This window comes from Pararge aegeria, chromosome 16 (genome assembly GCF_905163445.1).
Source record: "Pararge aegeria chromosome 16, ilParAegt1.1, whole genome shotgun sequence".
Taxonomy (NCBI): Eukaryota; Metazoa; Arthropoda; class Insecta; order Lepidoptera; family Nymphalidae; genus Pararge; species Pararge aegeria.
Window position 1 is genome coordinate 8,336,883 of NC_053195.1, and position 27,730 is coordinate 8,364,612.

Sequence of the window (27,730 nt, forward strand, 5' to 3'; positions counted from 1 at the left end):
TATACATTATTCAATACTGGGGGTTGTTTAAAATTCGAAGATCCATCTTAATATAGTTTTGCGATGAATTTCCCATTTCTGTACTCAAAAACTCAATACAAACAAACAATTTTTTGGAGCCACCCGGGAATCGAACCCCTCTTGACTATACATTAGATTACCGAAGCAGATCTGTAAATAACCATTTATAGTTTAGATCGCGCCGTTACGCACGCGACGGTCAGTCAGTATGCATTTAACGGTGGTCTCGATTTGATATGCACTGGCCGACTTAACCGTTCGATGCACCGATCCGAGTGGTGCTAAAAACGATCGAGTATAATTGCTTTTGTAAATACAATTACATAGGGATTCCAGGTGATTGTCGAGATATTAAGAGAAATTAGCTAGTAGGGGAGATAGCTGTATCCGCCAGTCCCTATTACGGACTTAATTTTACTGCAATATGCTTCAGTACTGTTTTAATTATAATGCGGTTTTTGGATTTCAATCAAAACGTTTAACTGACCAGTCTAAACAATTATATATAAACATTTTACTGATTGCATCTAATCACCGTGATTACCATGTCTATATTTTATAGGTGCATAGTACATAAATAGAAATTAAATGTTATTTGTAGTTCGAATAAAGCCTTTAGGAAAAAAAAATAAAATTACAAAACACTCTAGGCGCGTTTGCTGAGATCTTTTAATGAATTCTCCGAAACTCATGAATAGAACGATTCCGTTATTATTTGTTTAATATGCCCGTTAAAGTTCTTTCAGATAAAATAATTGGGATATTTATAAAGGAAAATCGGATAAGTCCGATATTCCGCAAAATTGAAAATTTGAGATTGATTTTTTTTTTGTTTTTCTTTATGCTCTCTAAATAACTTCTTTGTTTTGAAAAATTTCAACCGAAATGAAAGTAACTTTACTCTCAATTATTTTTGTTTATAATTTGGTAAGTATAATAGATATTCGTTATTTATTTGAAGCTGCACGAATTATCCTATTCTTTACCTGGTGATTTTGTCGAGTGTTGTGTCGAAAGCCTCCCGCTTTGGCCGTGGCTAGTTAGGTACCCTACTGACAAAGACCCCTAAGCGATTAAGTGTTCCGTTGCGATGTCGCTATGATTACCATACCTAACAGGTTAGCCTGCTACCATCTTGGACTGAATTATCCCTTACCACCAGGTGAGATTGCAGTCAAGGGCTAACATTTAGACATAAAATAAAACAATTCTTTCCGATACCGAAAAATGTTCAGGACAATTTTTCGGAAGCTGATTAAACGAAACGTCTTTTTTTATATCCTGGAGTGTCTCAAAGTATCGCCGGCTTCTATCCAAATAAATAAGCCACAGCAGCTTAAGTCCATCAAATACTATTATCACGAGTGAACGGAAGACTAAATTGGTAGCGGAACACGCACTTGACAGTAGGTTATAAGCCTAACTGGGGCTGGGTCATGCGTTCCGTACCGACAGGTCGCACACGCGACGCATACGGATGAGTAAACACCATCCGCGGGGCTATTCTAATCTGCCAATCGGGATCGTTACAATCTAAAAAAAAATTGACGATTCATAAGACGGGCTGGGTTGGCGAGAGCTTTTTTTATAGTAACAATTGATGGACCAAGCAAACCGTCCACCTGATGGTAAGTGGAAAACCATCGCGTATAAACAGTGATGCAAAGAACATGTCCTAGAAAGTGTCGCTCTGTGTCCATCATCCTGAGGCAGCAGTGGACGTCCCTTGATTACCACGACAGTGATGATGTTTCGATTTGATCAAAAATATAATGTAATGTAATACTAGCTTCTGCCCGCGACTTCGTCTGCTTGGGCTTCAGAATTGGGTCTTATATCATCGTTAACAATTTTTAATACTACTACGGGAAATTTTTGAGTGTCGGTATAAAAAGTACATGTCCTTTTCCATAGCATAGGTGACATGCATACCAAAGCTGCCTGCCTGCGGCTTAGCTCGTAAACAATTTTCAATCCCTCGGGAATTACTTAAGGAATCGGTATGAAAAGTAGCCATGTCAAAGGCTAATGGATGCCAAGTTTCATCCAAATCCGTTCAGCCTTTTTTGCGTGATTCAGTAACAAACATCCACACTCTCACCTTTATAATATTAGTAGGATATAAGATTTGGTACAGCTACAAAACCAATTAAGTACAAGTAAAAACAAATTAAACTGAACACTCGTTTTACTGGACGCATAACGGACCAAATCTACGCAATACGCAGTGGTCTGAAACCAATCCGAAGCTCCTCAAAGTACACTTACGTTGCGGATGCTTATCATGCAGAACTAGGTCTGCCCGCGGCTTGTCTCGCTTTTATGTATTATTCTCGTGTTCCTACTTACTTACAAACGTTGTAAGTTGCTACGTGCTACGTGTTATAAGGACAACCATGTTTTTTTGAGATTAAAAGTATGATATGATGCGTTTTAATAAAATTACTATGATACTTTCAAATATAAAGAAAAATTAAAAACACAATGAGCTTGAACATTATCTTGGCTTTTTATAAAATGTCCTTATCAGATTTTGACGCGGTGACAGTGGGATTTTGAGAGTACTCTTTCAAACAATCAATTTTTTTTTTTTGGCTTGCTTTTTATTAATTGGGTACAATTTACTCCGCCAATGTTACGTGGTACGGAGGAGACACGTTTTGGAGAATGATCGATTGTAATATGAAATATTAATAACAGACTCGCGCTTTATATATAGAAATATATTTCTTGATAAAAAAAGAAACATTTGACAAAAGCTTCACTTTGGGCGTAAACCAAAATCCTCGTCAATCGATCGCACTCTTCGTACCTTAAAGACCGGTCGGTTTTCGGGCCAAAAAAAACTTTCGCATTACTTAAAATTTTAGTGGGGATTGTCTATTCCCATAAAAAGCTTAACGGTACACCGTCATTCATGTTTATGGCAACTCAAATGACACCAAATACTTTCTTATGTTTTGATCAGGTTTTTACTTTCTCCCGCAGTGACGAAGATGTTTGCTTATGAGTAGAACTTAATTATAATAAACTAAATAAGTAGGTATACAAATGTACACCGGGTTAAATATCGATTCGAATCTAGTATAGCTAGCATGCACGCCACGAGATAGTCATATCTTCCCATAATGCCGTATAGAAAAAATACGCGTAATGGATAGAGATAATTATCTCTTGGCGCACCTGCTAGCCCTACAGGTGAAACTAACAAAAATATAATTTAGTCAAATACGCGTGGTATCAGCTTTTAATTTAATCCTGCTTAGCTTCGGGTTCAGGGATGATTGCTTTTGTCAATAAATTATATATTACGCCTTATAAATGAGATCCTAAGCAGATAGATATGTATCATAAGGGCAATTTAATTTATAATACCTACCAATTTCGCAATCAATAAATAAAATAATAAATAAATAAATATACTACGACAATACACACATCGCCACCTAGCCCCAAAGTAAGCTCTGCGTAGCTTGTGTTATGGGTACTAAGATGACTGATGAATATTTTTATGAATTATATATACATAAATACTTAGAAAATACATATAAACACCCAGACACTGAAAAACACTTAATGCTCATCACACAAACATTTTCCAGTTGTGGGAATCGAACCCACGGCCTTGGACTCAGAAACTTGGTACTTCTAACAAAACTTTTCTTTCATATTAAATTCCTGAGTAGGTAATACTCAAAATAGGTGGAGAATATCGCGGCTATGTCAAATAAAATTTTAACTCAAAAGTGAGTGTTGATTTTTTTTAATAGTAATAATCGAGGACCTGATAGCAAGTGAAGAAAAATCACCTGTAAACAGAGCAACACTTCGCAGGGCATGCAACGAAGGGTGTGGGTGTTAAGCCTTATGAGCCTGTACCTAATTACTCAGCCAACCACTCTTTTCAGCAAGCTGGGAACACAGCAATGCTTCTTGGCGGCAGATATAATGCGAGGCGGAAAAGCTCAACGGCTACAAATAAATTTTAATTCATTTACAAAACGTTAATCCTGCCTGTTAATGGTGACTCTACCGCGGGTTCGGAAGGTAGAGTCTAGTGAGAAAGGAGATCAACTCGGCTGGAAATAAGAAATTAATAGTAGCTCATTTCCAAGTTCATATTGGACAATTTAACAATCATTGTTTGTAAATTTTATTGTTTTTTAAAAGTTACACCTTGTCTGCAATTTTATTTGGTGTAAAGTTTAAAATTGTAGCGGATGGATGATAATGGGTTTTACACGGAATCGCTAAATCGCTTGGCCGCACGTCTTATTTGGTAGTGGTAACTAGCCTGAACCGAACCCTCCCACCTTACAAACTGTCATCCAATGGATCAATTTTTTGCTTTCTCTTTATTTACTACTAGCGTTCCCCGCTTCACCGGGCTAGATTTTGCTTTATTTTATTTATTATTTTATTCATTATCTACACCCATGTGCACCCAACTGGCACCCAACAATAGAATATCATCATAATAAATAAAAGCTGTATTTGACAGTTCAAAAATAGGAGTGCTCCGATCGTCACCAAACTTTACAGGATTACTCGCCAGGTCAGTCCGGAGATTCCCTGAAAGTTTCATTGTAATCAGTCCAGCCATTTCGGAGCCTATACGGAACATACCCACACACTTTCTCTTTTATATATATAGATATTACGTACTTAGGTTTTCTATAAAATTACTGGGTTGTTTTGGTTTTTGATGTTCCTTTTTATATTAACTTTATTGTAGAGCTTTCATCTCTCCCTACTTATTAAGAAAATATAACATATCTAGCAAAGTTTGTAATCACAAGCAAAACATAAGGATAAAATAGTCGTAGTCACAGCTTGCCATATACATACAAGTCTACTACTTAACAACTGCCTTGTATTGCTTAAACAAAGGTAGATTTTAGGTAGATACACTATAACGTTGTAATTAGTAAATAATCGTGACGGAAATAGAAAAATGATTTATTTCTCTTGAAGGCAGACGGAGAAAGTAAAGGGCTCCCACCATCTCGGGCTTTCTCTCGCCTCCATTGACCCCGGCGACATTATTGGTGAAGCTTAATCACTTGGAAGAAATAAACAAAATTACATATGGACCAAAAAACCAACCATAGTTTATTCATTTCTCAGGATTTAAATTTTCTTGTTTATACAACTACATTTGCAACTGTAACAGCTTTTTGTGCTCTTGTGCATATAAGAAACTGTTTCTAGTTAAACTAGACGACATGATAATGATAAAATTGTAATTTAGTTTTTATAGTGAGAATTAGTTTATTTTTTATAAAAATTGTTGAACTACAACAGATACTACTAATGTCCAAAATTCAAACAAATACTGCAAATGTTCTATATTATGTATCTTTTATCGTAATTGAAGTGAAAGCAAAGCGGTCATAAAATGACTTGTTGTATGCACTTGTTTTAGACTACTATTTCACAATACATACCTTCATCTCATCTCTCAATGGGATCAAAAACGTTACATTCCTTTTAAATTTTCTGTTTCTATAATTTATACAAAAATTACGGAACCGACTGATTTTGTACCTGCGAATCTCTAGCATTCGCGGCCTAACATTGCTGCCTAATTTACATTCCTTCCCTAAAAAGCAAATAAAATCAAAACTAAGAAAGAAATACTGGCTCATTCTCACTTATATATTTTTTAGTAGACGACAATGAGAAGTATGCGGATGTATTGTTTAAGTATAATATAATCAAAGATCATCTACTTTTACATTCACAATCTTATGAATTAGTTTTTCGCCGCCAGCTCAGGATCATATGATGCTGAAGCGAGCAAATTCTAATGTCGGTCAAACAAAAACAAAAGTCGAAATACAAGTTTTTCAACATACGCAGGTCGAAGGCCCCCAATGTCGGGTCCCATTTGCCATTTATATGACCTCGAATTTCAATTTAGAAACTCTGACGGACAACCTGTATCAGTACATATTTATTAAGTTTAAAAGGCATTGCTAGAATTTCATCTTAACATTCTTAATGCGTGTTCACAAACAACTCTAACAATACTAGTGATATTTTTTGAATTAAATAGATATCTGTTAGTTAAAACCGGGTCTTGGTTCTCTACTTTTAGTCCTAGAGGGCTAGGATGCGCGCCACAATTGGATTATTCACTCGTGTTATCTCATAAAAATAGGACGTAAATATAAGAGACATAAATATCTCATGGCACGCATAGTAGCCCTGCGGAAGACTGACAAAATTCATTTATTTCAATTACGCCTAGATTATAAGCACTTTTAAAACGTCAAGTCAGTCTTTTTGTGGTTACTCTACCACCGGAGAAGGCCCGGCAAGAAACTCAGCAGATTGCTTTGCTTGCTTGCTTGCGCTACTAACATAATTTTATAGTTTAACAATCTTTAGAATTTTTCTGTTTTGTGAGAGATGAGAGCGACGTGGCCTGCTTCCAAGCAGCCTTGTCGTTAATACATCAATCATGTAGTAACAACAGTTAGTTAAATGTGTTTTAATATATTGTTTAAACTATAGGTAGGTAGGTTAGGTAGATCTAATATTACCTTCGATATCATGTTATAGCATATTTAAGCCATATAATGTTTAAGCCTTCGATCACTGTTTTAAATACTATCGCAACAAAAACGCCAATTGTATGTATACAAGTACCTACTCGGAAATCGGAATATTACATACCTAATAAGGAACGGGATTCGCCTATGTAGGTACTTACACGTGTTAAAACTAAAGATATGACAAAGTTATGGCGCAGGGACGTAATAAGTAGTTTGTCTGAGAGATATATTTCTAAGTTTTAGAGATGTATCTTTTTCTACTCTTAATAGATTTAAATGATAAAAAAATGACCAGGAGGAATTCCAAATGCTGATCATGCATTTTCAGGTAACACTGTACGACCAAGTTATCGTAGGAATGCCGAGGTCCCTGACCTGTTATATCAAAAATAACAAGCAAAATTTCAGCCGGAGCGCAGTTAATGCAAAAAAGTCGTCGAACTCTCTAGTGTCTGCTACGAATAAAATAAAGTTTGTAGCGCCCATACGTATTTATTTATAAACGCATCCACGACTGTATTTTTCTATAAGCAATACAATTATTCTATCCTCCTCCCAACTAATGAACTTACATTCAACAACAATGTTCGATGGGAGGATTCGGCCGTGGCTAGTTACCACCTTACAGAGTACCGACAAAGAGGTGCCGTCACGCGATTCTGGTACGATACCGCGTGGATATAAGAAGTAAGGGTTTAGCATAACAACTATAAATGCCATACCGTAACCACACTAGCCCGCTACCATTTAAGACTGCATCATTACTTACCACCAGGTAAGATTGCAGCCAAGGGCCTACTTGTAAAGGAATAAAACAGAATAAAAATAAAAATTGTACCACTAATGTACGTATACCCAGCAATTTGTCAACGATCCCTTCGTAGGTACCTACTGGAAATTCTAAAAGCACCTTTCGCCGCTTTTGTAGCTCCTAAAAGCTCATTAGATGTTGTAAATCCACCTAATGGAAGTTCCACCAACGCTGCATCACTGTCGGAGATTCTTAAAATAACCCACCGTCCACAGAATTAAGAACATCCAGAAACCGTGTACACGACCAATATTGAAGCATCAAAAACCACTCCACTTTAGCAGTATTTCTCGAACTTGCGGTTAGTCACTTTGTTCCATTAAGCAGTTGACTGTAATTATTTCAGCTCTAATGTTCTGAACATACCATAACATGGGGAAAATGGGAAAGTTTGTGTCTTAGCAACATTCCGTAGGTGTGAAGTAAGACTTGCGCGGGGCGTTTTCACTGTTTTTGGACACAATGCACTGCATGCAATAATGGCTGAATGAGGGTTCTGTAAGCTCTTAATTCTGTGCCACCGCTATTGCGCGCTTGAAATTGGCTGTTTACCTTATTATCATCATCAATCCATCATCTGCCAACTACAAGGCACGGGTCTCCTTTCAGAGTAGGATTTTAGCCGTAGTCCACCTGGCCGAGAACTCCCAGGCTTTCAGATTTCTTCACGATGTTGTGTGCCTTTACCGTTAACTAACTAAACATAACTTAGAAAAGTTGGCTGCGTGCTGGGATTCGAACTCCCCCGAAAGTGAGGTCGAAGTCCTAATTCCTAACCACTAGGCTATCACCGCTTTCCAACAACTTCGTCTGTGTATATCTGATTCCCGCGTGGCCAGTGCTCGTCTTCAGAAATCAGACAGAAAATAGAATTTAAGAACTGGTACACCTCTATACCTGGAACAATTGTCTCTCAGAATTTCAAATTCCGAAGTTCAGCCGCCTAGGCTATATATAGGTTGTGTCTTTTTGTCGATCAGAACAAAGCTTTGTATATTTAGTTATAGATTTTTATAAAGGCTGCCTTTCAACTAAATTTGTCCGTGCGATAAACACGAAACTATATACGCGACCAAGTGTCTAGTCTTTTTAAATCGTAAGAGAAAGTGGGTACCTATCATGTGAGAAATTACTATAAAGGGCGTCTGGGCGACATCTTGTCTCGTCTGCACTCAGTCCGTTAAGATTACAAATACCGTTATTGGGTTCTACCTGCTATATCTCCTGTATACGCCGGTCTATCTTCGAGTAGTTATGTAGCGTTATAATCAAATACCTAAGTAAAACTGTCTGTATAGCTTGGGCAACTGAGCTTCGCTTCGGCACATTTTTGTGCTATATCGTTCTTTTTTTTGAACATGAAACTCTTAATTTAGATAAAGTTGTAAAACAAAAATAAATCTCAATCGTTAATACGTATTTGGATCATGTTATAACATCTCACAAAACTTTAATGAACTCATTCCAATAGCAAGTATGTGCCTAAGATACTTACGAGATATGCAGTTATTTAAAAGAAAGTAAAAATTTAGGCGTCTTTTCACGAAATACCTAAATAGATTATGAAACAAAACTACACCTGAATCGATAGTAGTTTTCGAGATAAACGATATATATATTTAAATATATTATTATAACGTAATTTCTCGTTCCAAGAAATAATACAAGAGTCTCAATCTTAAATTGTACTAAACATAATTGTTTTTTTTTAAATTGCTTTTATAGAGCTTCTGACGTTAAAAGGCTGTGGATAAATAATTGATGTTTATCCAAATTGTCTCAACTACACCATTCATCAATTATCCTCTCAAATGCGGGTCGCCGAGCTATGTTAGCGGTAATGGACCTGTGGCCGAACATGTTCTCCGAGGCACAGGGTTGGACAAAGCCGATTTCCTAACTCCGGGCTAATACTGAGAATAACTCAAACGCGAACTACTACTACAACTAACCTAACAATTCACTAACCTAACAATTCTTGGCCATACCGGGCAATCAAACCCAAGACATCGTTATCTTCAACTTAATGTGCTAAACACTAAACCAATGAGACACTTGGTCAGGAATTCCTACTTTTCTTGTAAAACTTTATGTTTGTTCACATATACTCGATATTCATAAAAGTTCTCTCTCTTACTTCCAGGTTTCACCGTATGCTCATCATGTTGCGACCGGACGAAAGTATCAGATAGTCAGCCGGCCGCAACGCAGCATGGGTGCAAATATGGGCAGGAACTCGAGCCTGCTCGACGCACTGCCCTCCACGCAGGGCACTCTCCATGTCGTCATGCTCGGCCTGGACTCCGCCGGCAAGACCACGGCGCTGTACAGGCTAAAATTCGACCAATACTTGAACACCGTCCCAACTATAGGCTTTAATTGTGAAAAAGTCAAAGGAACAATCGGAAAATCTAAGGGTGTAAATTTTCTTGTATGGGATGTTGGCGGACAGGAAAAGCTCCGGCCGCTATGGAAATCATACACGCGATGCACGGATGGTATTATTTTCGTTTTAGATTCCGTCGACGTTGAGAGAATGGAGGAAGCTAAAATGGAGCTGATACGTACAGCTAAATCGCCAGATAATACTGGTGTTCCAATACTAGTACTCGCGAATAAACAAGATTTACCAGGCGCAAAGGAACCACGCGAATTGGAGAAGCTTTTAGGATTACATGAACTAGTCTCGTCGCCTCACGGCTCCCGTGACGCACACTCTTGGCATGTACAACCCGCTTGTGCAATAACCGGAGAAGGACTCCATGAGGGTCTTGAAGCACTCTATGAGATGATACTTAAAAGGAGAAAACTAGCCAAGCTGCAGAAAAAGCGAGTCAGATAAATTATTCGTGCGTAATAATATATATGATAAAAATTAGTCAGGACACGTAGAAGAGTTAAACAATGCTCATGGGATGTGGATATTAGTAGGGTCCTCGATCGAACACCAAATATTGATTTTAATATAGGTTTATAACGTCTTATGAAGATATTCCATCAAAGTGTTGCTCAAATTTACATTTTGAAGGATACGAATATTTTGATAAATTGTAAAACCAATTTACCACTAGTCATTTTCTTTTGAAAATAGCTAGCGGATAAAATAATAACAGCGTCGTTTAGTTAAAATGATAAAAGAGTGGAAATATTTTAATTCACAAGCTTAGTTGACTAACTTCTTACAATACACGGGGAATCAGATCAGCCAGAAGATAAGAAATATATGTAAAATGAATGCAATACTCTTAAAACCATATTAAGAAGCCTTTTCTTTTGGTCTTAACTCCATGGGTTAATCTTGCAGGATTTTAAACAGCACATTAGTTTTTTGCATGAATAGCCAAATAGTCACAACAGTCTAAACTTCTTTATATAACACATTTTGAAAAAAATGTATCAAACTCCCTGTAAATGTAACCTTAATCTCAAATATGAAACGTATTTATACTGTAATTGTATCTTTCAACAATTATTTTCCTTATCTAACCTTGACTTCTTGTATATAGCACAATGTAAATATAATTTAGTACCTGTAATTACATTAAAAGTTCCGAACTCTATCCATTGCATTAGAACGTCTTAATCGTAAATAAGGAAAAATAACTCATTGAAATTTCAATTCACTAAATATTGTTCTTTAATATAAATGGCAAAGAGAAAATAAGAAAATATACAAACATCACGGAAGAAAGTACATAATACATTATCGTTTCATGTTTATTGATAGCGATAATATTAATTAGGTATTTATTTATTTACTCGTAGACTTAGAATAAATATAACCAATGTATTGATTTAATTAAGCTTTTACCAGAATTTATTTTACTCACCCTGTAAATATGTAAATTCCAAATATGTAGTTATCAATACCAAGATACCAAACATTTATATGAGTAGGTAAACTATCTACTTTTTGTTATTATATTTGTTTTAATAATATCATTAACGCTAATGTAATTGTATTGTGTTTAATGGTGATACATAAATGTTATTTTTAATGAATCCCCGTAATAAAGTCTGTTTTCAATATATATTGAGTATTTTATTTTATCAAAAGCTTCAAAAATTAAGTTTATCGTCATCTTTGTGGTCATCGCTGGTGAGACTTTGGAGATAATAAGTTGGATCTTCAGTCTCGGTCCAGTCAGTAAAAAGCAACAAAAACTCCATCTCAACTTCTGTTAAAGGTTTTCTTTCCTTTGGTGCAGTCATAGGCTTACGTGAAGAAATGCGTCGTTTAATTTGGTTACTATAGGATCTTTTTTTTATCGGTTTGTACATATTTCCGCCATCCATTCCATAAGCCTTGAGAAGTTCTTGCTCTAATCTATGAAACAAACGTAATTCATGAGCTGCATGTTTTGATTGTTCAGCTTTTGATCGTTCTGCCTCTACGCATTTTAACATAGCACTTCTAACAGTATTATTCTGTATCTCATCTAATCGTTTTGAATAATCCATCCAGAACATTTCTATAGACTTTGCCAAAACAGTTATGTCTGCATTAATTGGTTTCTCTAGAAATACTTTTTCATAACAAAACTCTAAATGTAAAATTAATTTTAAGATATCCGGATCACCGACACTATTGTAGAACGATCCAAATAGTATTTTATAGAATTTAAGCTCCAATTCAGTACTTCTATCTTTGCTAAATGTTAACAGATTTTCGTAATTCTTTATTAAATTAGCAACTACTGCATACTCTTGGGAAATAACCTCCTTAAGTGACTTTATTTCTTCTTTGAGTATTTTTGCGAGTGGAGTTAAATGATTTACATGTGTATAATAGAGAAGCTGCTGTTTTTCCAAAGCATTAAAAACTCCCATTAAATCTTTAGGCTGCGTAAAATAGAGTACCGGTTTGATTTGATTGCTGAAGCATATTTGACGCAATTTCTCAAATATTATTGGAAATGTATCGTCATCGTGTGAATTTCCATAGTCAAATCCTTTTGCTTCGATTTCAACAGATTTGGCAAATTCTCTGTTATTAAGACGCCATATTGGCGGCGAAATATAATACAAAAATCTGCCGTATTTAAGCTGAATACTGAACTTATATTCTAAGCCAATAAGCCTAGACTTTAGTGTAAATTTTTGAATCGCTAAATTCTGTAACTCCTTGTTTTTCAAATCTACTTGAAATTTAACTTTATCCCATTTATATAAAAAGTCAATAGATTTTTCATAATCCTCCGATATAAATGCATCGAAATATTTCGCTTGATCAGTTAGGCTTTTTACAGATAAAGAATAGGTATCAAGTTCATTACGATAGTTAATTTCTTTATTTAAATTACAATCCTTCTTTAGTCCGATCTGTAGTTTTAATTGTAGTATTTGATTTATAGAATCTTTAAAATACTTATAAACTGGATTACGAGACTGCAGTGGTCGGCCTTTTGAGTACTTATAATAGTCTGCATCTACGTCAACCACCGAATAAACATCATACACAGGGTCATTTACATGTAAACGCTTTTGCAGATCAGTGCTTACAATTTTATATTTATCATAAATACTGATAGATAAACGTCGTTTGAATCGATCTCTGTCTTGTTGCTTACAATAATGTTTAAAAGGTAAAATAATTTCAGATTGCTTTAGTTTACTTATTTGTAATGTTACCTCATCTGGTAATATATTATACTTGTTCAGTTCGTCAATACAATTCCTTGTTGCACGGTGATTCTTCTTATTTTGTATTAACCACTTATCAGGATAAGACCTGCTTTTGGATATAATATTTATGATGATGGATTTATTATCATTATTCAACATTTTCTATACAAATGGGTGTCAAAATACAAGAAAAAGTAATTAAACCATCGAGATTAGTTTTTAATTCAATATAAAACAAATTATGGTTTTTCCAGTCAATTAGAGTATCACATAACTCTCAGAACTCTAGGCTAGTGTGAAATAATACATTATTAAGCTTCTAATCTGTTGATTAGTGTACATATATGTTTTTTCAGTATTTTACTACCGGTTAGCCATTGACTGCAATCTTACCTGACCACGGCAAAAAACCACAAGACCGGACCCAAAACTCAAGTTCCAAATTATTCCCACCGAAAATTGAACCCAGGATTTCCTAGTATAAATTCTGTAAATGATGAAATACTATAAAATGAAGCCAAGGGAACTGGTAGTCCGATTTGTAAAATATATTTTTGTTAGATAGTTTTTTACTGAGGAAGATTCTAGGTTATATATATTAAATTACATAAAATGGTAAAGAATAATATTTATTTGCTTTGATCGTTCGCCGCTCTCCATTTGAGACTTTCGTCTATCCGCAATTACTAATGCCATTCTACTTTTGTTATCAAGAAACTTTATTAGAACTGGTCTTTTGTGCTTTGCTGGAGGTAAAAAAGCCTTAGTCATGGCCATAGTAATTTCACACAAAGCCCTTAATTCACGCTGAGCAATAAAAGCATTTTTCATTGTTTTTAAGTCCTGAGCAAAGAAATCGTTTCGAGCTTGATTTACTATCTTAAAATCTAAAGAATCAAGACGTAAATTGTAATCTTCATACATGACTTCTAAAATTTTCATAGGATCTTGCAAGTTTTGATGACCTTCTTCACATTTACCGAATACTTGTCGAAGAGTAATCAAAGATACATGTTATTTTTATTTTATATAAATAAAAGGTCAAGGCAAAACAGATTTTCGTGATACCCATTCAAAGGCAGGTTTTACAAATTTATAATATTCCGCCAAATAAGGAGCCGGGTTCATTCCTTCACACCATTCAGTAAATAGCAGCAATCCATCTCTTTCCTCTTGACTCAATTTATATTTAAGAGGCTTTGATCGTTCACCGCTCTCCATTTGAGACTTTCGTCTATCCGCAATTACTAATGTCATTCTACTTTTTTTATCAAGAAACTTTGTTAGAACTGGTTTTTTGTGCTTTGCTGGAGGTAAAAAAGCCTTAGTCATGGCCATAGTCATTTCACGGAAAGCCCTTAATTCACGCTGAGCAATAAAAGCATTTTTCATTGTTTTTAAGTCCTGAGCAAAGAAATCGTTTCGAGCTTGATTTACTATCTTAAAATCTAAAGAATCAAGACGTAAATTGTAATCTTCATACATGACTTCTAAAATTTTCATAGGATCTTGCAAGTTTTGATGACCTTCTTCACATTTACCGAATACTTGTTCATACACATATTCTATACAAATTTTTAATTTTAATGTACGTGGGCTTGCTACACTATCATAAAACGTTGTATTAAGAATCCGGAAAAAATTACCTTGCAAGTGGTCTTTATTATAATTTTCTCTAGCGATTTCATTTTTAATACTGTCTATGTAAAACTGAAAATAGTCGAGTTCTTGGATAGTTGCCTTTTTTAAGTGCTTAATCCGATCTTGTAAAAGTCTATGAGGGGCACCTGTTTTGGAAAGTTGTATTAAGTATTCTCTACTTTGCAATTCCATGGTTCGAAATAAATATAACATTTGCTGTGGACGATTAAAATACATATAAGGTGGAAAGGGGTTCTGCAGTTCTTGTTTAGCTACTTCGATCATCCTATCGATGTCCAATGTTTCAACTAGATCGTTATCTGTAACAAACTCGCCAGTTTCAAATTGTATGGATTGAACCTTATGTTTTAATTTCTCATCGTACAATTGACGCCATGATAGAGGTGCGACAAATATCAAGTAACTCCTGTAAATCTTTAAAATACCACGAATAGCATCGAGTTTAAACAATATATTATTTAATATAGTTAGCTGCGTTACATATCCGAGAAATTCAGAATTTTTTGCTACTAACTCTGCATACAATTTTTCAGCTTTAGAAACCCTAACACAAGATCTCTTATAATCTTCTGTTAGAAATCTTTGGAAGTTTTTAATATGTTGTTTTAAGCCGACTAAAATTTTATCATGCTCGTTACTTTCTGTGACGACATTTTGTTCTATCTTCAGAATAAGATCTCTTCGGTATCCGATTTGTTGGCGATTCATTGCATAGCTTCGAATGTTATTGATATAAACTTTAATATCGTCAAAGCATCGTAACGGCCGCCCTTCAATAACTGTATAAAACTCAGGGTGAATTTCTACCACTGCTCTTACATCATCAGGTGGTTCTTCAATAAAAAGTCTTTCGGAAATGTCTCTAGTTGCAGCTATTCTAAGGTTATCTTTTAAATGTAAAGGTTGCAACCATCTATTTCTGCTTAACAGTTTTTCTTTACGATCACTGTATTTTATATACGAAAGTAACTTTTCAGACCTTGGTACGTGAAACGGCCGAGAAGTTTTTTTCACTCTCTTATCATCAAGCACAGCATGCTTTCTATTGGCGAAATAATGTTGGGTGTTTTGCACATAGCGACGACGGAAAATAATATCTAATGTTTTCAAGGGAACCATTGGCTTACGTTCTGTTTTCAAGCAAGACATAATAAAATATATCCTACTTACTTAATTATGATAATATAAAATCAACAAGTCATAAAAGTAAAAAAATGCACAACATATCAAGCAAATTTACAAATAATGTAATTCTTTACAAGTTCTTGTTCAATTCTTTAATGTGTCATTATCAAATACTTGACTATTTGAAATGGTGTCAAAGGCAACAAGAAGCCCTTTACAGAGAGTTTTTTTTCGTATATTATTTAATTTTGTGGGATTGTCTTAAAACCTCTTTTCGAAAGCTGAGTTTTTTTGGGTAATCGGTGGCAACGATGATGTTTTAAATTGAAATTAGATATTTTGGCTCGTAGGTTATTTACGTTTTTATTATAAAATAAAAACCGGATATTATTAATATTCCCTAATTATCATTAATTCATCTATTGCCTAGGTTCGTAGGATGACTTTAGCCGCTTGCTTAACTTGTCCACATCCTTTAATAACTTGTTTGCAAGTATTGCTTGTTTCATTTCTTTAATTTCATTTTCATAGGTTTCTTTTTCAATAGTTTTTATAACATTCAAATCAAATGCAGACAAATCTAACATTAAGTTATTGTATTCCATTTCAAGAGTTAACGCCATGTCCAAAGAGCTCAGATTGGCATCGTTCGGTGCTATTATTTGTTCGTAGGCGAATTCAACGTAATTAAAGATTTGTAAGACCATTTCAGATGAGACCAAATGGCGAATTTCTTTATCTAATATTCGGAAAAACGCCTCCTTTAGTTCTACTTCACGTTTCTCGTTCAAGGAAATCATTTCATCAGTTTCTTTAACCTAAAATACAATATAGTCTTATTTTAACAGTGTAATAATAAAAATTAAACATTTTAAAACTCTAATAGCACTTTCTCTTACCTTTTCTTGTATACAATCCAATTCCTTGTGTATTAAATACTTTAAAAATCCAAGCGATTTAAGAAATTTATTTTTTTCAGTATTCAGTTCCTCAGTTACTAAAAGGTAGTTTAAATTTTGTTTTTCTAGTAGATCGAAGACATGAAGTAATTGTTCAGGACTTTCAAAATAAAGTTGCGGAAAAGGATATTTGCTCAAGCGCTCCTTTACTATATTCTTATTAATTTCACTAAAAATGTCTGTTTCCATAGTAATGATTTCCAAGTGCTCAATGTTTAGGTTCATGTTATGTTTTTCTTGCCATAAAATAGGTGCAGCTTTATGAAGAAAACATTGAAAAGACACCAAAATCTGAAAAGTCTCGTCAATATACTGTAACTTAGATTTCAGGGTAGCTAACTCGAAATTAGCTTGTTTATGCTCTTCCGTTTGATTAGATAGTTCTTTAGCTAAGTTATCGGATTTTTGCATTATCGCAATTGTTTTATTATTATCATCTGCTAAAAATTTGTCAAAACTATGCTGATATTCGTCAAAATGTTTCGAAGTAGTGTTATAAATTTTCCTTTCCGTGTCAATTTCCTTCGTAATTCGTAAAATTTCATCCTTCAAGAATCCAAGCAGAGTTTTTTTTAAAGCTATATCTCGAATGTCTTGCTTATACTTGCTGATTGACTTATTTGATCTAATCGGTCTACCTTCTACTAAGGAATAGAAATGAGGATCAACATCTAAAATTGTTTTAATATCACTATCGCCACTTTCTTCAATAGGAGGTAGTTTTATGCCACACATTATTTTTTTGGAGTGTTTTTTGACTGACTTTTTATTCATTTAATCCAAGAGATCAACAACCCTTGAAACTTTTCTGTACAGTAGGTAATCTTACTACTGACTATTACTATGGTTACTATAGTGATGGGGAGCACTATGAGTAAAATTTGTTCAATATCACTATAGAAACTCTCAGTTATAGTGATACTGAACAAATTTTATACTGTTATGCATATAATATATATATATATATATTGCACGGTATATAAACAATTTTCGTAGTAGAAATAAAAGTCAGCTTCTTTATAGGCTCTATTCTTCTACTGCCTTTTATTAAAGTGACAAACTTAGCATGAATATCTACACATAGAATGATTTCAATGAAACATTATTTAACACACTGATTAGATAATAACATATTATCCCTTAATTAGATAATAAAGTTATAAAGAGGTTTAATTTTTAATCGCTAGAAGAACTAACGCTTTGCCGGTCCTCTCTCTCTTCCTCTTCGGCCTCCTTTTTCACCAACTCCCATGGCATCACGGGAAGAGGCTCCACAAAAGAGTCGTCCACTTTCAACTTATACAGATGTTTTGGCGTGAAATGTGTTGGAAGCGGCCATACATTTTCTGTGAAGAAATAACCGAATCACAAAAAAGATATCTACGAAGAAAAATACTTCTAGAGATTTAAGTGCCCTTTTACCAAAACTGTGCGATTTAGAACAGCGGCACAAGGATCAAGATATAAGAAAGCGGTGCCCTTATCAACTAAAGCCTAAGTTAGCCCTTGACTGCAATCTCATCAGTATCCAAACTGAGATTTTATTTTACAATTTCACCACCCTAGAAACAATGTATGACAAATCGATTATCTGAGTGTTGTGCCCACGCATTACCAATTCAGCTTGGATCTGGTCTACCTGACTCTGCTTCTGAACTTTCTTATTTATAATGTAGGTATATACCTACATCATTATAAATATAGGTTAGAAGCCGCAAATGCTTGTTCGTTAGTTTGTTAATTAAATCCCGCGATAATTTTCTTTCCCGGGATATAAAGTTCCTGCTACACCTGACCCCATGTTGCAAGCTATCCATACAAGTTTTCGCCAAGATCGGCTTAGCGAGGTGCATAGATAACAAATGCCAAGTTTTTAAATCCCGTGGGAATGTTACCTGAGTTTATTTGGGATAAAAAGTATCCTATCCATATCCAGGATACAAACTATAGTCCATACCTATCTATTGGTGGTAAATTTCATCAAACTTATGTCACAAAATGCATACAGCAGGATTTCACATGATTTGAGCCTCATTATTTGTCCATGCCCTATGGTCATGCAAAAACGACTAATTGCCACATTGCTCTATTTTGATCTATTTTGATCGTTCGAACCAGGGATCATCAGTGTTACTAACAACCCGCATTTAGTAAAGCGTTGTCAATCCTCCTGCATCCGTGGTAAACATCTTTTCACTAGGGATTCATACTGAATCCTTCTCTCGTATTACTCCTATGAGACAGGAATTCAATATGCGGGATATTAATATTGCTATGGCAGAAGATTGGCTCCAAATGTACGTTACAGACATACCGAAATAGAAAGCGTAGTCATCAACGCGTCGATGCAGATGACTGACATATCGCAGATCCAAAATATATTGCGATTGCAAAAGATAGTCAATCAGAGCCACTTCTGGCAATGCTTCCATTTTTGGATCCACTGCGCTTAATCCTTCGAATGATAACTGTTGATGGAAAAAGTCAGCTCATTAATCTTCTTTATTTTAAGGCACATAACACAGCAAGAACCAGTTGGTCTAGGAGTATGAAGTTAGTTTCGCACATTTCAGATTTCATTAAACTTTCCTAGTTTCCTACTAATATACGAAATATTAGTGAAACAAGAAACATAAAAATAACTAAATATTTATAAACAAATAACAAAATTTATAAAACGATGCAAAACAAGATACCTACACCTATCGCATCTATATTCTGCATCGTTCTATAAATTTTTATTATAACTGACAGACCAAGCAATCTTAGACTGCAGCGCGCTAACCTTGTAAATGGTGTGAACTGAGGTTTCAATCAGGGTAGCAATAAAACAGAAAGATGGCATAAAAATGGATAAATCCCCCTCCTATGCGAGTTATATAAAAAGCTGGGGAGTGCTTTTTTGCTTGTATGAAGTGCACGCCGCAGGGATATGGCTTTTTTAAACACCTAATCTGGTGCCTAGTAACTTGGCGGCACGTGTTTGTGGGTAGGGCTAGGCCACGGCTGAGACATCCCCAAACCAGAGCAATGAAAAATTATTTTAGCTAAGTATAAATTATTGTTTCAAATGAAAAGGATTATTTATAGTAATATAACGCTATGGCAGTAATAAATAAGCTTGGATTTGCTTACATTCGTATTTCCTTTTGCGTACGCACATATTCTTTTAATTTTGTCAAGGCATATCCGCAACTGTTCCATTTGTTCTGACATCGACCCATGAGCATCCAGGGCTCCAATGAGGGACGGTGGTCGCGCGGTTAAAGCTCGCCAATCATCAAACAATAGCTAAAACATGTAAAGGATTTTAAGTGCCTACAATGCCTGTACGCTCTCAGTTCTAAAGTCCTTTTCAAGATCGAATGACTGTAAAGTAATTCCTAGCAAAATCAATATTATGGTTGTTTTAAAGCTCATATTCTTTCACATTTTTACAGCAATAAGTAATACTAAATTTGCGATTTTAACCCAGTGGCGTGCACTGGGTTTCCTACCAGGGTATGCATACAGCAGGAAAACTGCAAAAAATGGCAAAAGATCCTCCTCCTATACGAGCCATATATCAATCTTAGGGTAGGCAGGGCTTTTGTGCATGTATGAAGTGCACGCCACTGCTTTAACCTATACTTTTTCGTATTCGAAAATGACTTCACGAGTGCGATATTGTTAGAATGCCAAAATAACCAATTTATACTAATAGTTTCTGATATTTCATAATTAAATAAAAAAACAACTTTTTTATTTTTATTTTTGTTTATTGGTCGTCTGTCTGTTTGTTTCGGCTAAGAATAGGTACAGAAGTTTTATTCATCGTGCATCGTGTATTCTTTCTATCGCGTTCCTCATTGCTGAGGGTCGTGACCTCTTCCACTTACAGCCTTTCGGAACATGTCGGGCCATTTGACTCGGCTAATAGCAACATCTAAAGCTATATGCACTTTGTCATCGAGAGCAGTGCAGATTTGATCCGACCAACACATCGGACTACCTCCTCAAGTCTCATTCCTTCCACTTTGCCAGTGACCACTTTATTTTCAAGATTGTCTCCATTTCTTCTGGCAATATCGCCGAAGAATCCTCTACTACACACACAACACCACTATTTTAGAGTTTCGCGACGAATTATTTTGAGATAAGCGAACGGAAGTCTGGATAAAGAAATACCTTAGAAAGATCTACTAGTAATATATGTGAAGTGCTAAAAATGCAGTCAACGTAAAATGAGACTGCATCGGATGCGCCAAGGCCATCCGCAATTCTCTGGTGCAGATACGATCCACTAATGCAGCGTGTTGCTGACGTCATTAAGTAGGGAAAAGTTATTGAATTAGTCAAGCCTTAAGTTCCTTCGCCTGTTTCTAGCAAACTAGGGAAGTACTCATTTGTTTATCCAATATACAAACATATTGAAAATACTTAATGAAAATATAAGCCTTGCTACTTCTGATAGATGTCATTATTTTAAGTAACTATATTGTACCAATTAAATATTTAAGTTATTGTACCAACAAAAGATGAATCACGCTTAGCAATGTCAACGCATCAGTAGAATAGCTAGGAACTATAGTGTACGAAGCTCTAGAGATTCTAGAGATCTGTTTTTTTTGTACATATCTACCTTTTCCCAAGATCAAAGCGAAATTTTGACCATATTATTTTTTATAAAGCATGAAAGTGCGCGGAGAATATATAAATTCATTATGAAAAATATATGGTGGGGCAATGCGCAAGTTCCCTTTTAAATGAGAGAACGTGTGCAACTTACTAACTTGCATATATTAGCAAACACAGTTAAACTTATTACAATGCAAAAAGTAATCTATATTTTTGTAGGGAACATCACACATCAAAAAGCGTTTGGACCTGCCTTAATAAGACCATTAAACCGTACCGTTTGTATTGAATGATAGACTGTTAACAGCTTTGCACGTTTAAATATCTTTTTTTTACATTTTTGCGTCAATTGCTCATCTAATATTTCAGCCACGCCCTCATCTGCTTCTCCGATCTCGTCTTCTTTGAATTTCTCTTTTATCCATTTACTTTCGTGCTCGAACAGGAATCTTAAATGTGTATGAACCGTATCTTCTGAACCCTAAAAATTCACGTGGTTTTAACATTTATCAACATGTCTGACGGAAACCAGTTTTATATAGATGTCGACCCCATCAAGATGTCTCCTCACGGTGTCTTTCGTGGAGTTCCTAAGTATACTCACGGAAGTGCGAATACAAACTTCACCTAACCAAACAAGACCAACATAACGTCTTACCCTATTAAAAAGGAAATATAGAAATCGGTTAACATTTGACGAAGGTAAAGGAAGGTTTAGATGCCCAGAATTCAATATTCGGTATCAGCCCATAAGCGGGACACGGTACAGTTGACTACCTGCGCGAAGCTACACTCGCAGCTATCTTTCGCAATGACATAAAGTTTGGATCGGATTATGATTATACCTAGGTACTACGTAAAGACTAACCTCAACAACATGTACAAAGTAGCTGTCATAAACCAAAAGTAATCCACGCACATTAACATCAGAATAGCTAGAGTTAACACTATTTATCGTTGCTTGGAAGAGTTTTATCATTTCATCTTTATCTAAAACGTGCTCGCCTGTGTATATCATGCGAATCGCATACGCTTTCTGTAAACAATAAACACATTTCACAGAAAAGGGAAAGAATGAGATAGTGACTTAATTTCTCTTAGGTTGTTCTTCATATAATTTATGTATACATTCAAAATCTTAGTTTTTACAAACAAGATAAGCAAATGTTTATTTTGTAACTATACAAACCAAACCGAGTCGCTCAAAATTCTCCTCTACAACATTGAGAACGTTTCTTACGTCCAAATCTGGCAATAAAGCCATAGTAGTGATTTACATATTTATTTTAAATTAACTTACAATAAATACATTATTTCTATACAGAATATTTTCTGTTATGTATTCTAAACGTACTTTTGATAATGTCAGATTGTAACTATAGAAACAGTGTCCTCCAGTTGTATAAGGAGATACAAACGTGATGGTCAGGGTTGAGTTTTTAATACCAATGCGATGTTTCTATACTCTTTGGTAAAAAAGTGGTGATAGGTTAATGGGAAATCAAGTGGGGTAATCCTTCAGCTTCGGTTCGGAGTTAGGTGCCTTTTTAATTAAGCAATAAATATGACAGGCTTTAACGGTAAAGGAAAGAACCTGCATGCCTGAGAGTTAGCCATTGCGTTCTCAAGGGAGTGTGGAGTTTACAAATCCGCACTTAGCCAGCGTGGTAGTCTAAGGCCTAAACCCTTCTTATCCTAAGAGGAGACAACTAATTGTACCACTCTGTGGTGGGTTATTGAGCACAAATTTCTCAAAAATGAGTTAACTTTATACAAAACCTAGCGAAAACAATGTGAATAATATACTCGCTAACCCTGTCGGTTTGTTACGCACACTTGATATAAAGAGATTTATGATTTAGAAAAATATCTCAAATAAAAATTATTTTTTACCAGTCTAAACATTTATTTCTATCACAATACATACTTATTTAACGAGATAAGATTAAGGTAAAATTTCGGCTAAACATCTGCCAGTGCTTAATATCTGCTATACCTATCACTTCGGAAATTATTCCATTTCTTGGTGGCCCAAGTGGGCTTTTTTGGTGAGTATCTTGGTTGTTTATCGCTTATTTTCATGCTTCTGTAGTCTCTTGCCAAGTCTTCCAATTCTTTAGGGATTTCCTATAAATAAAAAAACCATTTTTAAGGGACTTTTAGAGAGATAAATGTATAGAATATTGTAAGCAGTGTACTGTCAAGTACAATAAGAACAGGCAGGGCTTATTTTGAAAGGACTATCACACAGGTATATCGCAAGGAGATAACTAAGCTATTTTAAGAAGTTCCAGATCAGCAAACAGTTATTTATGATGATAAAAAACTTTACTAAACTCTTTCTGTCAATACTATTGGAGAATTAATTGTTTGTAATTTTTCAATAACATCAGCTGTATTTACATTTAACGTCAAATAGATTCTCAGATTATTGTGGTTATAAGGCTACGAAAAAAAAGATAAAAGTCCTAGATAATAATATTGTAACAATAAGTCATGTTTGCACATTGAATTATTGAAATTATAATCAGGTCTTTAATCTATATATATAAATGAGAAAGTGTGTGGGTATGTTCCGTATAGGCTCCGAAACGGCTGGACCGATTTCAATAAAACTTTCAGGGAATTTCCGGATTGACCTGGCGAGCAATCCTGTAAATTTTGGTGACGATCGGAGCACTCCTATTTTTGACTGACTGTCAAACTGTCAAATACAGCTTTTATTTACTATGATGATATTCTATTGTTGAGTGTACATGGGTGTAGATAATGATCTTCACCCGCTCGAGAAGAGAATAGAAGAGAATGAATACGGAGATAAATAAATAATTTTATATATTAGGATGGTGGATCCGACTACGTGACATGGATTTTTTTTCCTTATTTTTCCCAGAACTGGTATGAGCTGGCCTCTCGGCTGGTACCATTTTATCGTCAAGTTTTGGGACACCCTGTATAAGAGTTTTATGTTATAGCCAAGCATGGCCAGTTTCGGGTAGTTTATTATTATTTCCTAGTAGCAGTGATATTTAATGATGAAGGACAGCATTTGAGAAAACCAGCATGCTTGAGAGTGTTCTATAATCTTCTCAAAGGCAGGGGAATTCTTCCAGTTTGTTCTGGGCAACTTTAGTGGCCCTAAGCCTAGTAAGCTAAGAATGATGATAATAATTCCTGAGAAAAAAATCTTAAGATGCAGACCTGATTTGCTTCTTTCAGAACAGCTATCAAACTTCTAGCTTGACGTGCGTCTTCTGTGGTAAGTATTGTATGGGCAACGCCTTTGTTTTGCAGGCGACCAGTCCTTCCAATTCTATGAATGTAGTCTTCTGATGTATTCGGAAAATCGTAGTTAATAACATGTGTGACACCATCAACATCTGAAACCAAGATTTTAAGATTAAAATCATAAAATTAGACATTTGCTACACATCTTGAGGTTGCTTTGCACATTTTAAATAAATACTATTTACAAAAGTTCTTGTCTTTAATAGATTAAACAGTATGCACAGCCATATAATCTCAGCCGTTAATTAATGAAAAAAACAATTTTTAAAATGCAAAAGTGATTATTAATCTTCATTATTAGACATAGAAATATAATCCTTACAAATATTACAGACTGCTAAATTAAAGTAGCATTTCCGTGTCTAGTGAATTAGTGATACAAAAGGTAGGTAAGAAAAATGCATACCTAAACCTCTGGCAGCAACATCAGTAGCAACAAGGACGTTTGTACTGCCACTCCTAAATTTATTGATTGTGACGTCTCGTTGTTGTTGTGACTTGTCACCATGTATGCCCACAGCTGGCCAACCATTTCTTTTTAGTGTTAGTGTCAAACTGTCTACAAATCTCTTTGTATTTGTAAACACTAGCACTTTTCCAAAACCTTCACCTGACATTTCATGCATAATTGATTTAAATCTGAAAATTATAAAAGTTAAAAATGTTTTGAATACTTAAGTTGTTGTAGCTTGGCATACATACTATCCACTGTTTTTATTTTTCCTGAAATAAGCCAAGTCAAGCATAATACTTATATTGTAGCACAACATTGGTAGCTTACATTTTAAAACCTACCATTTATGATGATTTTGGTCTTATAATATTCTTATGTGTATCAATTCCTATTGCCATATATTTTACCTATGGATGGCTGCTGTTTTGGAAAACAATAAAAATGAAAGACAAGTAGGTAAACTATTTTAGCTTCTACTACACTAGACTTAACTCTCCACAAAAAATCAGTATTGAACCAGCTTGAAAGTAGCTGAGTAGTTGGGTATTAGTTCTAGATATTTTTGTGACAGATCTTATTCAGGTAAAGTACTACCCCATGCTTAATACTGCTGTAACACAGCATTGCTACATCCAATGTAATTATAGGCACATTAGGCACACATGCTTATAACCTATGTCTCAGGTTGATGGACACATGGTTTCCCACCTACATCAGGTGGAACATTGGCTTGGTCTGTCAATTACTACTATAAAACAAACACAGCCTTGTACTTTGATATTAAATTCTTTTGCAATTTTGCAACTAGTAATCTTGTTTAAGTATCACATTGGTAGTGGAAATTTCCTTTATAAACAATTTTCCCTGTAATGCAAAAAAGCTGTAAAAATCAGCCAGATGATCAATTCTACTTAGTTTCTTCTAATGTATACTTACTTAGCCATTTTCTCTTCTTGTTCACAAACATGAATATGCTGCTTGATATTGTGATTTGCTGACAACTCTGTTGATCCAACATTAACTTGCACAAACTCCCCAAGATAATCCTTAGCTAAGTATTGCACTTCTTTAGGCCATGTAGCTGAGAACATCAAGATTTGTCTCTCAAGTGGCACATCCTCTAAAGCCTTTCTTATTTGAGGTTCAAAGCCCATGTCTAACATTCTGTCTGCTTCATCCAACACAACATATCCACAGCGACTAAGGTTTGTAACTTTGCTATCTAGGAAATCATTCAACCTACCAGGGGTAGCTATAAGTATATCTACTCCATTTTTTAATGCCTCCATCTGTGGAATTCTACTAACACCACCATATATACACAAACATCTTAAATTAAACAGTTTTTGAAATTCTTTTGCTACTTCCTCGATTTGTCTCGCCAACTCCCTCGTAGGCGAAAGGATTAACACCCTAGGACCTCTCCCTTTCCGTCCTTCCTTCTCTTTTAGCTGAATAACTGCAGGCAGTAGGTACGCTAGAGTTTTACCAGTCCCAGTCTGTGCAATTCCAACAAAATTTTTACCAGATATAGCAATAGGCCAACCTTGAGCCTGTATAACTGTTGGTTTCGTAAAACCTTGTGCATCCAAAAACTGTTTTATGTACTCGGGAAAGTAGCTGTTATCTATGTCCTTAAAAGGGCTAGGTATGTCTTCTCCAACAATCGTAATGTTATGTTCTTTATAGTATTCGGCGTCGCTTTCTTCTGCAGTTTTTACGGAATAAAAACGATTGCAAAGAATTTGTTTTCCAAATTTTAAATTGTTTTGTTTTCGAGCATATGTGCCAAAAAAGGTACTCCGATTGGTACTCACGGTTAATACGTAAGTTTTACTTTGCAGAAGCTGTTTACCATCTTGATAAAATCTATAAAAAATAGTAACGTGAGTTAAATCTAACCTTTATTTAAATATAGGAGAAAAGAAATCCACTTACAATTTTACCAAATCATTGCGCCGCATAAAACTTTTTGCTATTTTTAGTGCCATTATTGATCTTTATATTAGACATGAACATGGGTTGTGCAATAACTTAATTACGATATTAAAAAAAAAAAAGGGATATAAACTTTTCTGAACACGAACTAAAATTTTAGGTTATTACATTTATGCTTTTTTTTTGTCTTCTTCTGAACAGGCAAGGATCATTGACCATACAGCATTTTCAATCGTGTAATTTATTTAATGCTCTATAATAGTCTATAATAGTGCTGTAATTTATTTAATGCTCTATAAAAGTCTTGCACTTGTTTTATTTTAATTTATAATTTAAGCATGAATTTTCAGTAATCCACTTCTCTTACCTTCTTAAATTATCTTTTGTCTCTTAACTTCTGTCTTAACGTATATCTCTTTTATGAAACAAATTTCGTTAATTGTACTATCGACAAATTTGTACAAATATTTATATGGATATTTTAATAAATCGTCAACGTAAGCGCAACGTCTTCCTTATAAATAATACCCAAATCCTCAATCAACTTAAAGCCCTGAATGCTGCAAGATGTGCAATTGCACCGTGTAATACAAAGATTACACGGTGGATAGTCACTCATTTTCTTTCTGAATAAATGTGAATTGACTAATAGAGTAGGTAGGTACATAAT

At 34.9% G+C, this 27,730-nt stretch overlaps 5 protein-coding genes across 6 annotated transcripts in view; 1 reads left to right on the top strand and 4 right to left on the bottom strand.

Moving 5' to 3' along the window:
- Window positions 1-11,410, top strand: part of LOC120630237 (ADP-ribosylation factor-like protein 4C) — a 92,849-nt gene extending 81,439 nt beyond the window's left edge. For both annotated transcript variants that reach the window (XM_039899387.1, XM_039899388.1), the window contains one exon: window positions 9,536-11,410. In XM_039899387.1, coding sequence (XP_039755321.1) covers window positions 9,536-10,234 — 699 coding nt within the window. In that variant the 3' untranslated portion in view covers window positions 10,235-11,410. The remainder of the gene's footprint in view (window positions 1-9,535) is intronic.
- A 9-nt stretch (window positions 11,411-11,419) lies between these two features.
- On the bottom strand, window positions 11,420-13,176 carry LOC120630623 (cilia- and flagella-associated protein 100-like). Its single transcript, XM_039899887.1, has one exon. The coding sequence runs from the start codon at window positions 13,174-13,176 to the stop codon at window positions 11,452-11,454; it is 1,725 nt and encodes a 574-aa protein (XP_039755821.1). The 3' UTR covers window positions 11,420-11,451.
- Window positions 13,177-16,223: 3,047 nt separating this feature from the next.
- On the bottom strand, window positions 16,224-17,537 carry LOC120630624 (cilia- and flagella-associated protein 100-like). The gene is made up of 2 exons (XM_039899888.1): window positions 16,704-17,537; window positions 16,224-16,622 (listed from the first exon to the last, which is right to left on the bottom strand). Exons 1-2 carry the CDS (start codon window positions 17,535-17,537, stop codon window positions 16,224-16,226), a joined length of 1,233 nt encoding a protein of 410 aa, XP_039755822.1.
- A 345-nt stretch (window positions 17,538-17,882) lies between these two features.
- LOC120630516 (testis-expressed protein 47-like) lies at window positions 17,883-22,696 on the bottom strand. Its single transcript, XM_039899766.1, has 6 exons — window positions 22,570-22,696; window positions 22,249-22,416; window positions 21,658-21,861; window positions 19,899-20,054; window positions 19,078-19,231; window positions 17,883-18,109 (listed from the first exon to the last, which is right to left on the bottom strand). Exons 1-6 carry the CDS (start codon window positions 22,642-22,644, stop codon window positions 17,940-17,942), a joined length of 927 nt encoding a protein of 308 aa, XP_039755700.1. The 5' UTR covers window positions 22,645-22,696; the 3' UTR covers window positions 17,883-17,939.
- Window positions 22,697-23,256: 560 nt separating this feature from the next.
- Window positions 23,257-27,226, bottom strand: LOC120630562 (ATP-dependent RNA helicase p62-like). Its single transcript, XM_039899818.1, has 5 exons — window positions 27,061-27,226; window positions 26,059-26,991; window positions 25,075-25,307; window positions 24,582-24,760; window positions 23,257-23,507 (listed from the first exon to the last, which is right to left on the bottom strand). Exons 1-5 carry the CDS (start codon window positions 27,111-27,113, stop codon window positions 23,361-23,363), a joined length of 1,545 nt encoding a protein of 514 aa, XP_039755752.1. The 5' UTR covers window positions 27,114-27,226; the 3' UTR covers window positions 23,257-23,360.
- Between the last annotated feature and the right edge of the window lie 504 nt (window positions 27,227-27,730).

Bases quoted from the DNA above. Each gene is read 5' to 3' on its own strand.
- LOC120630516 (XM_039899766.1), bottom strand. From the start codon at position 22,644: ATGGCTTTATTGCCAGATTTGGACGTAAGAAACGTTCTCAATGTTGTA. The intron at 22,417-22,569 runs GTTTGTATAGTT...TATTGTTTACAG, and splicing joins ATTTTGAGCGACTCGGTTTG to AAAGCGTATGCGATTCGCAT. The intron at 20,055-21,657 runs GTACGGTTTAAT...TACATGTTTTAG, and splicing joins TCTATCATTCAATACAAACG to CTATTGTTTGATGATTGGCG.
- LOC120630624 (XM_039899888.1), bottom strand. From the start codon at position 17,537: ATGAATAAAAAGTCAGTCAAAAAACACTCCAAAAAAATAATGTGTGGC. The intron at 16,623-16,703 runs GTAAGAGAAAGT...ATTGTATTTTAG, and splicing joins TGGATTGTATACAAGAAAAG to GTTAAAGAAACTGATGAAAT.
- LOC120630562 (XM_039899818.1), bottom strand. From the start codon at position 27,113: ATGGCACTAAAAATAGCAAAAAGTTTTATGCGGCGCAATGATTTGGTA. The intron at 25,308-26,058 runs GTAAGTATACAT...TATAATTTTCAG, and splicing joins CAAGAAGAGAAAATGGCTAA to ATTTAAATCAATTATGCATG. The intron at 23,508-24,581 runs GTCTGCATCTTA...TTTTATTTATAG, and splicing joins TTCTGAAAGAAGCAAATCAG to GAAATCCCTAAAGAATTGGA.
- LOC120630623 (XM_039899887.1), bottom strand. From the start codon at position 13,176: ATGTTGAATAATGATAATAAATCCATCATCATAAATATTATATCCAAA.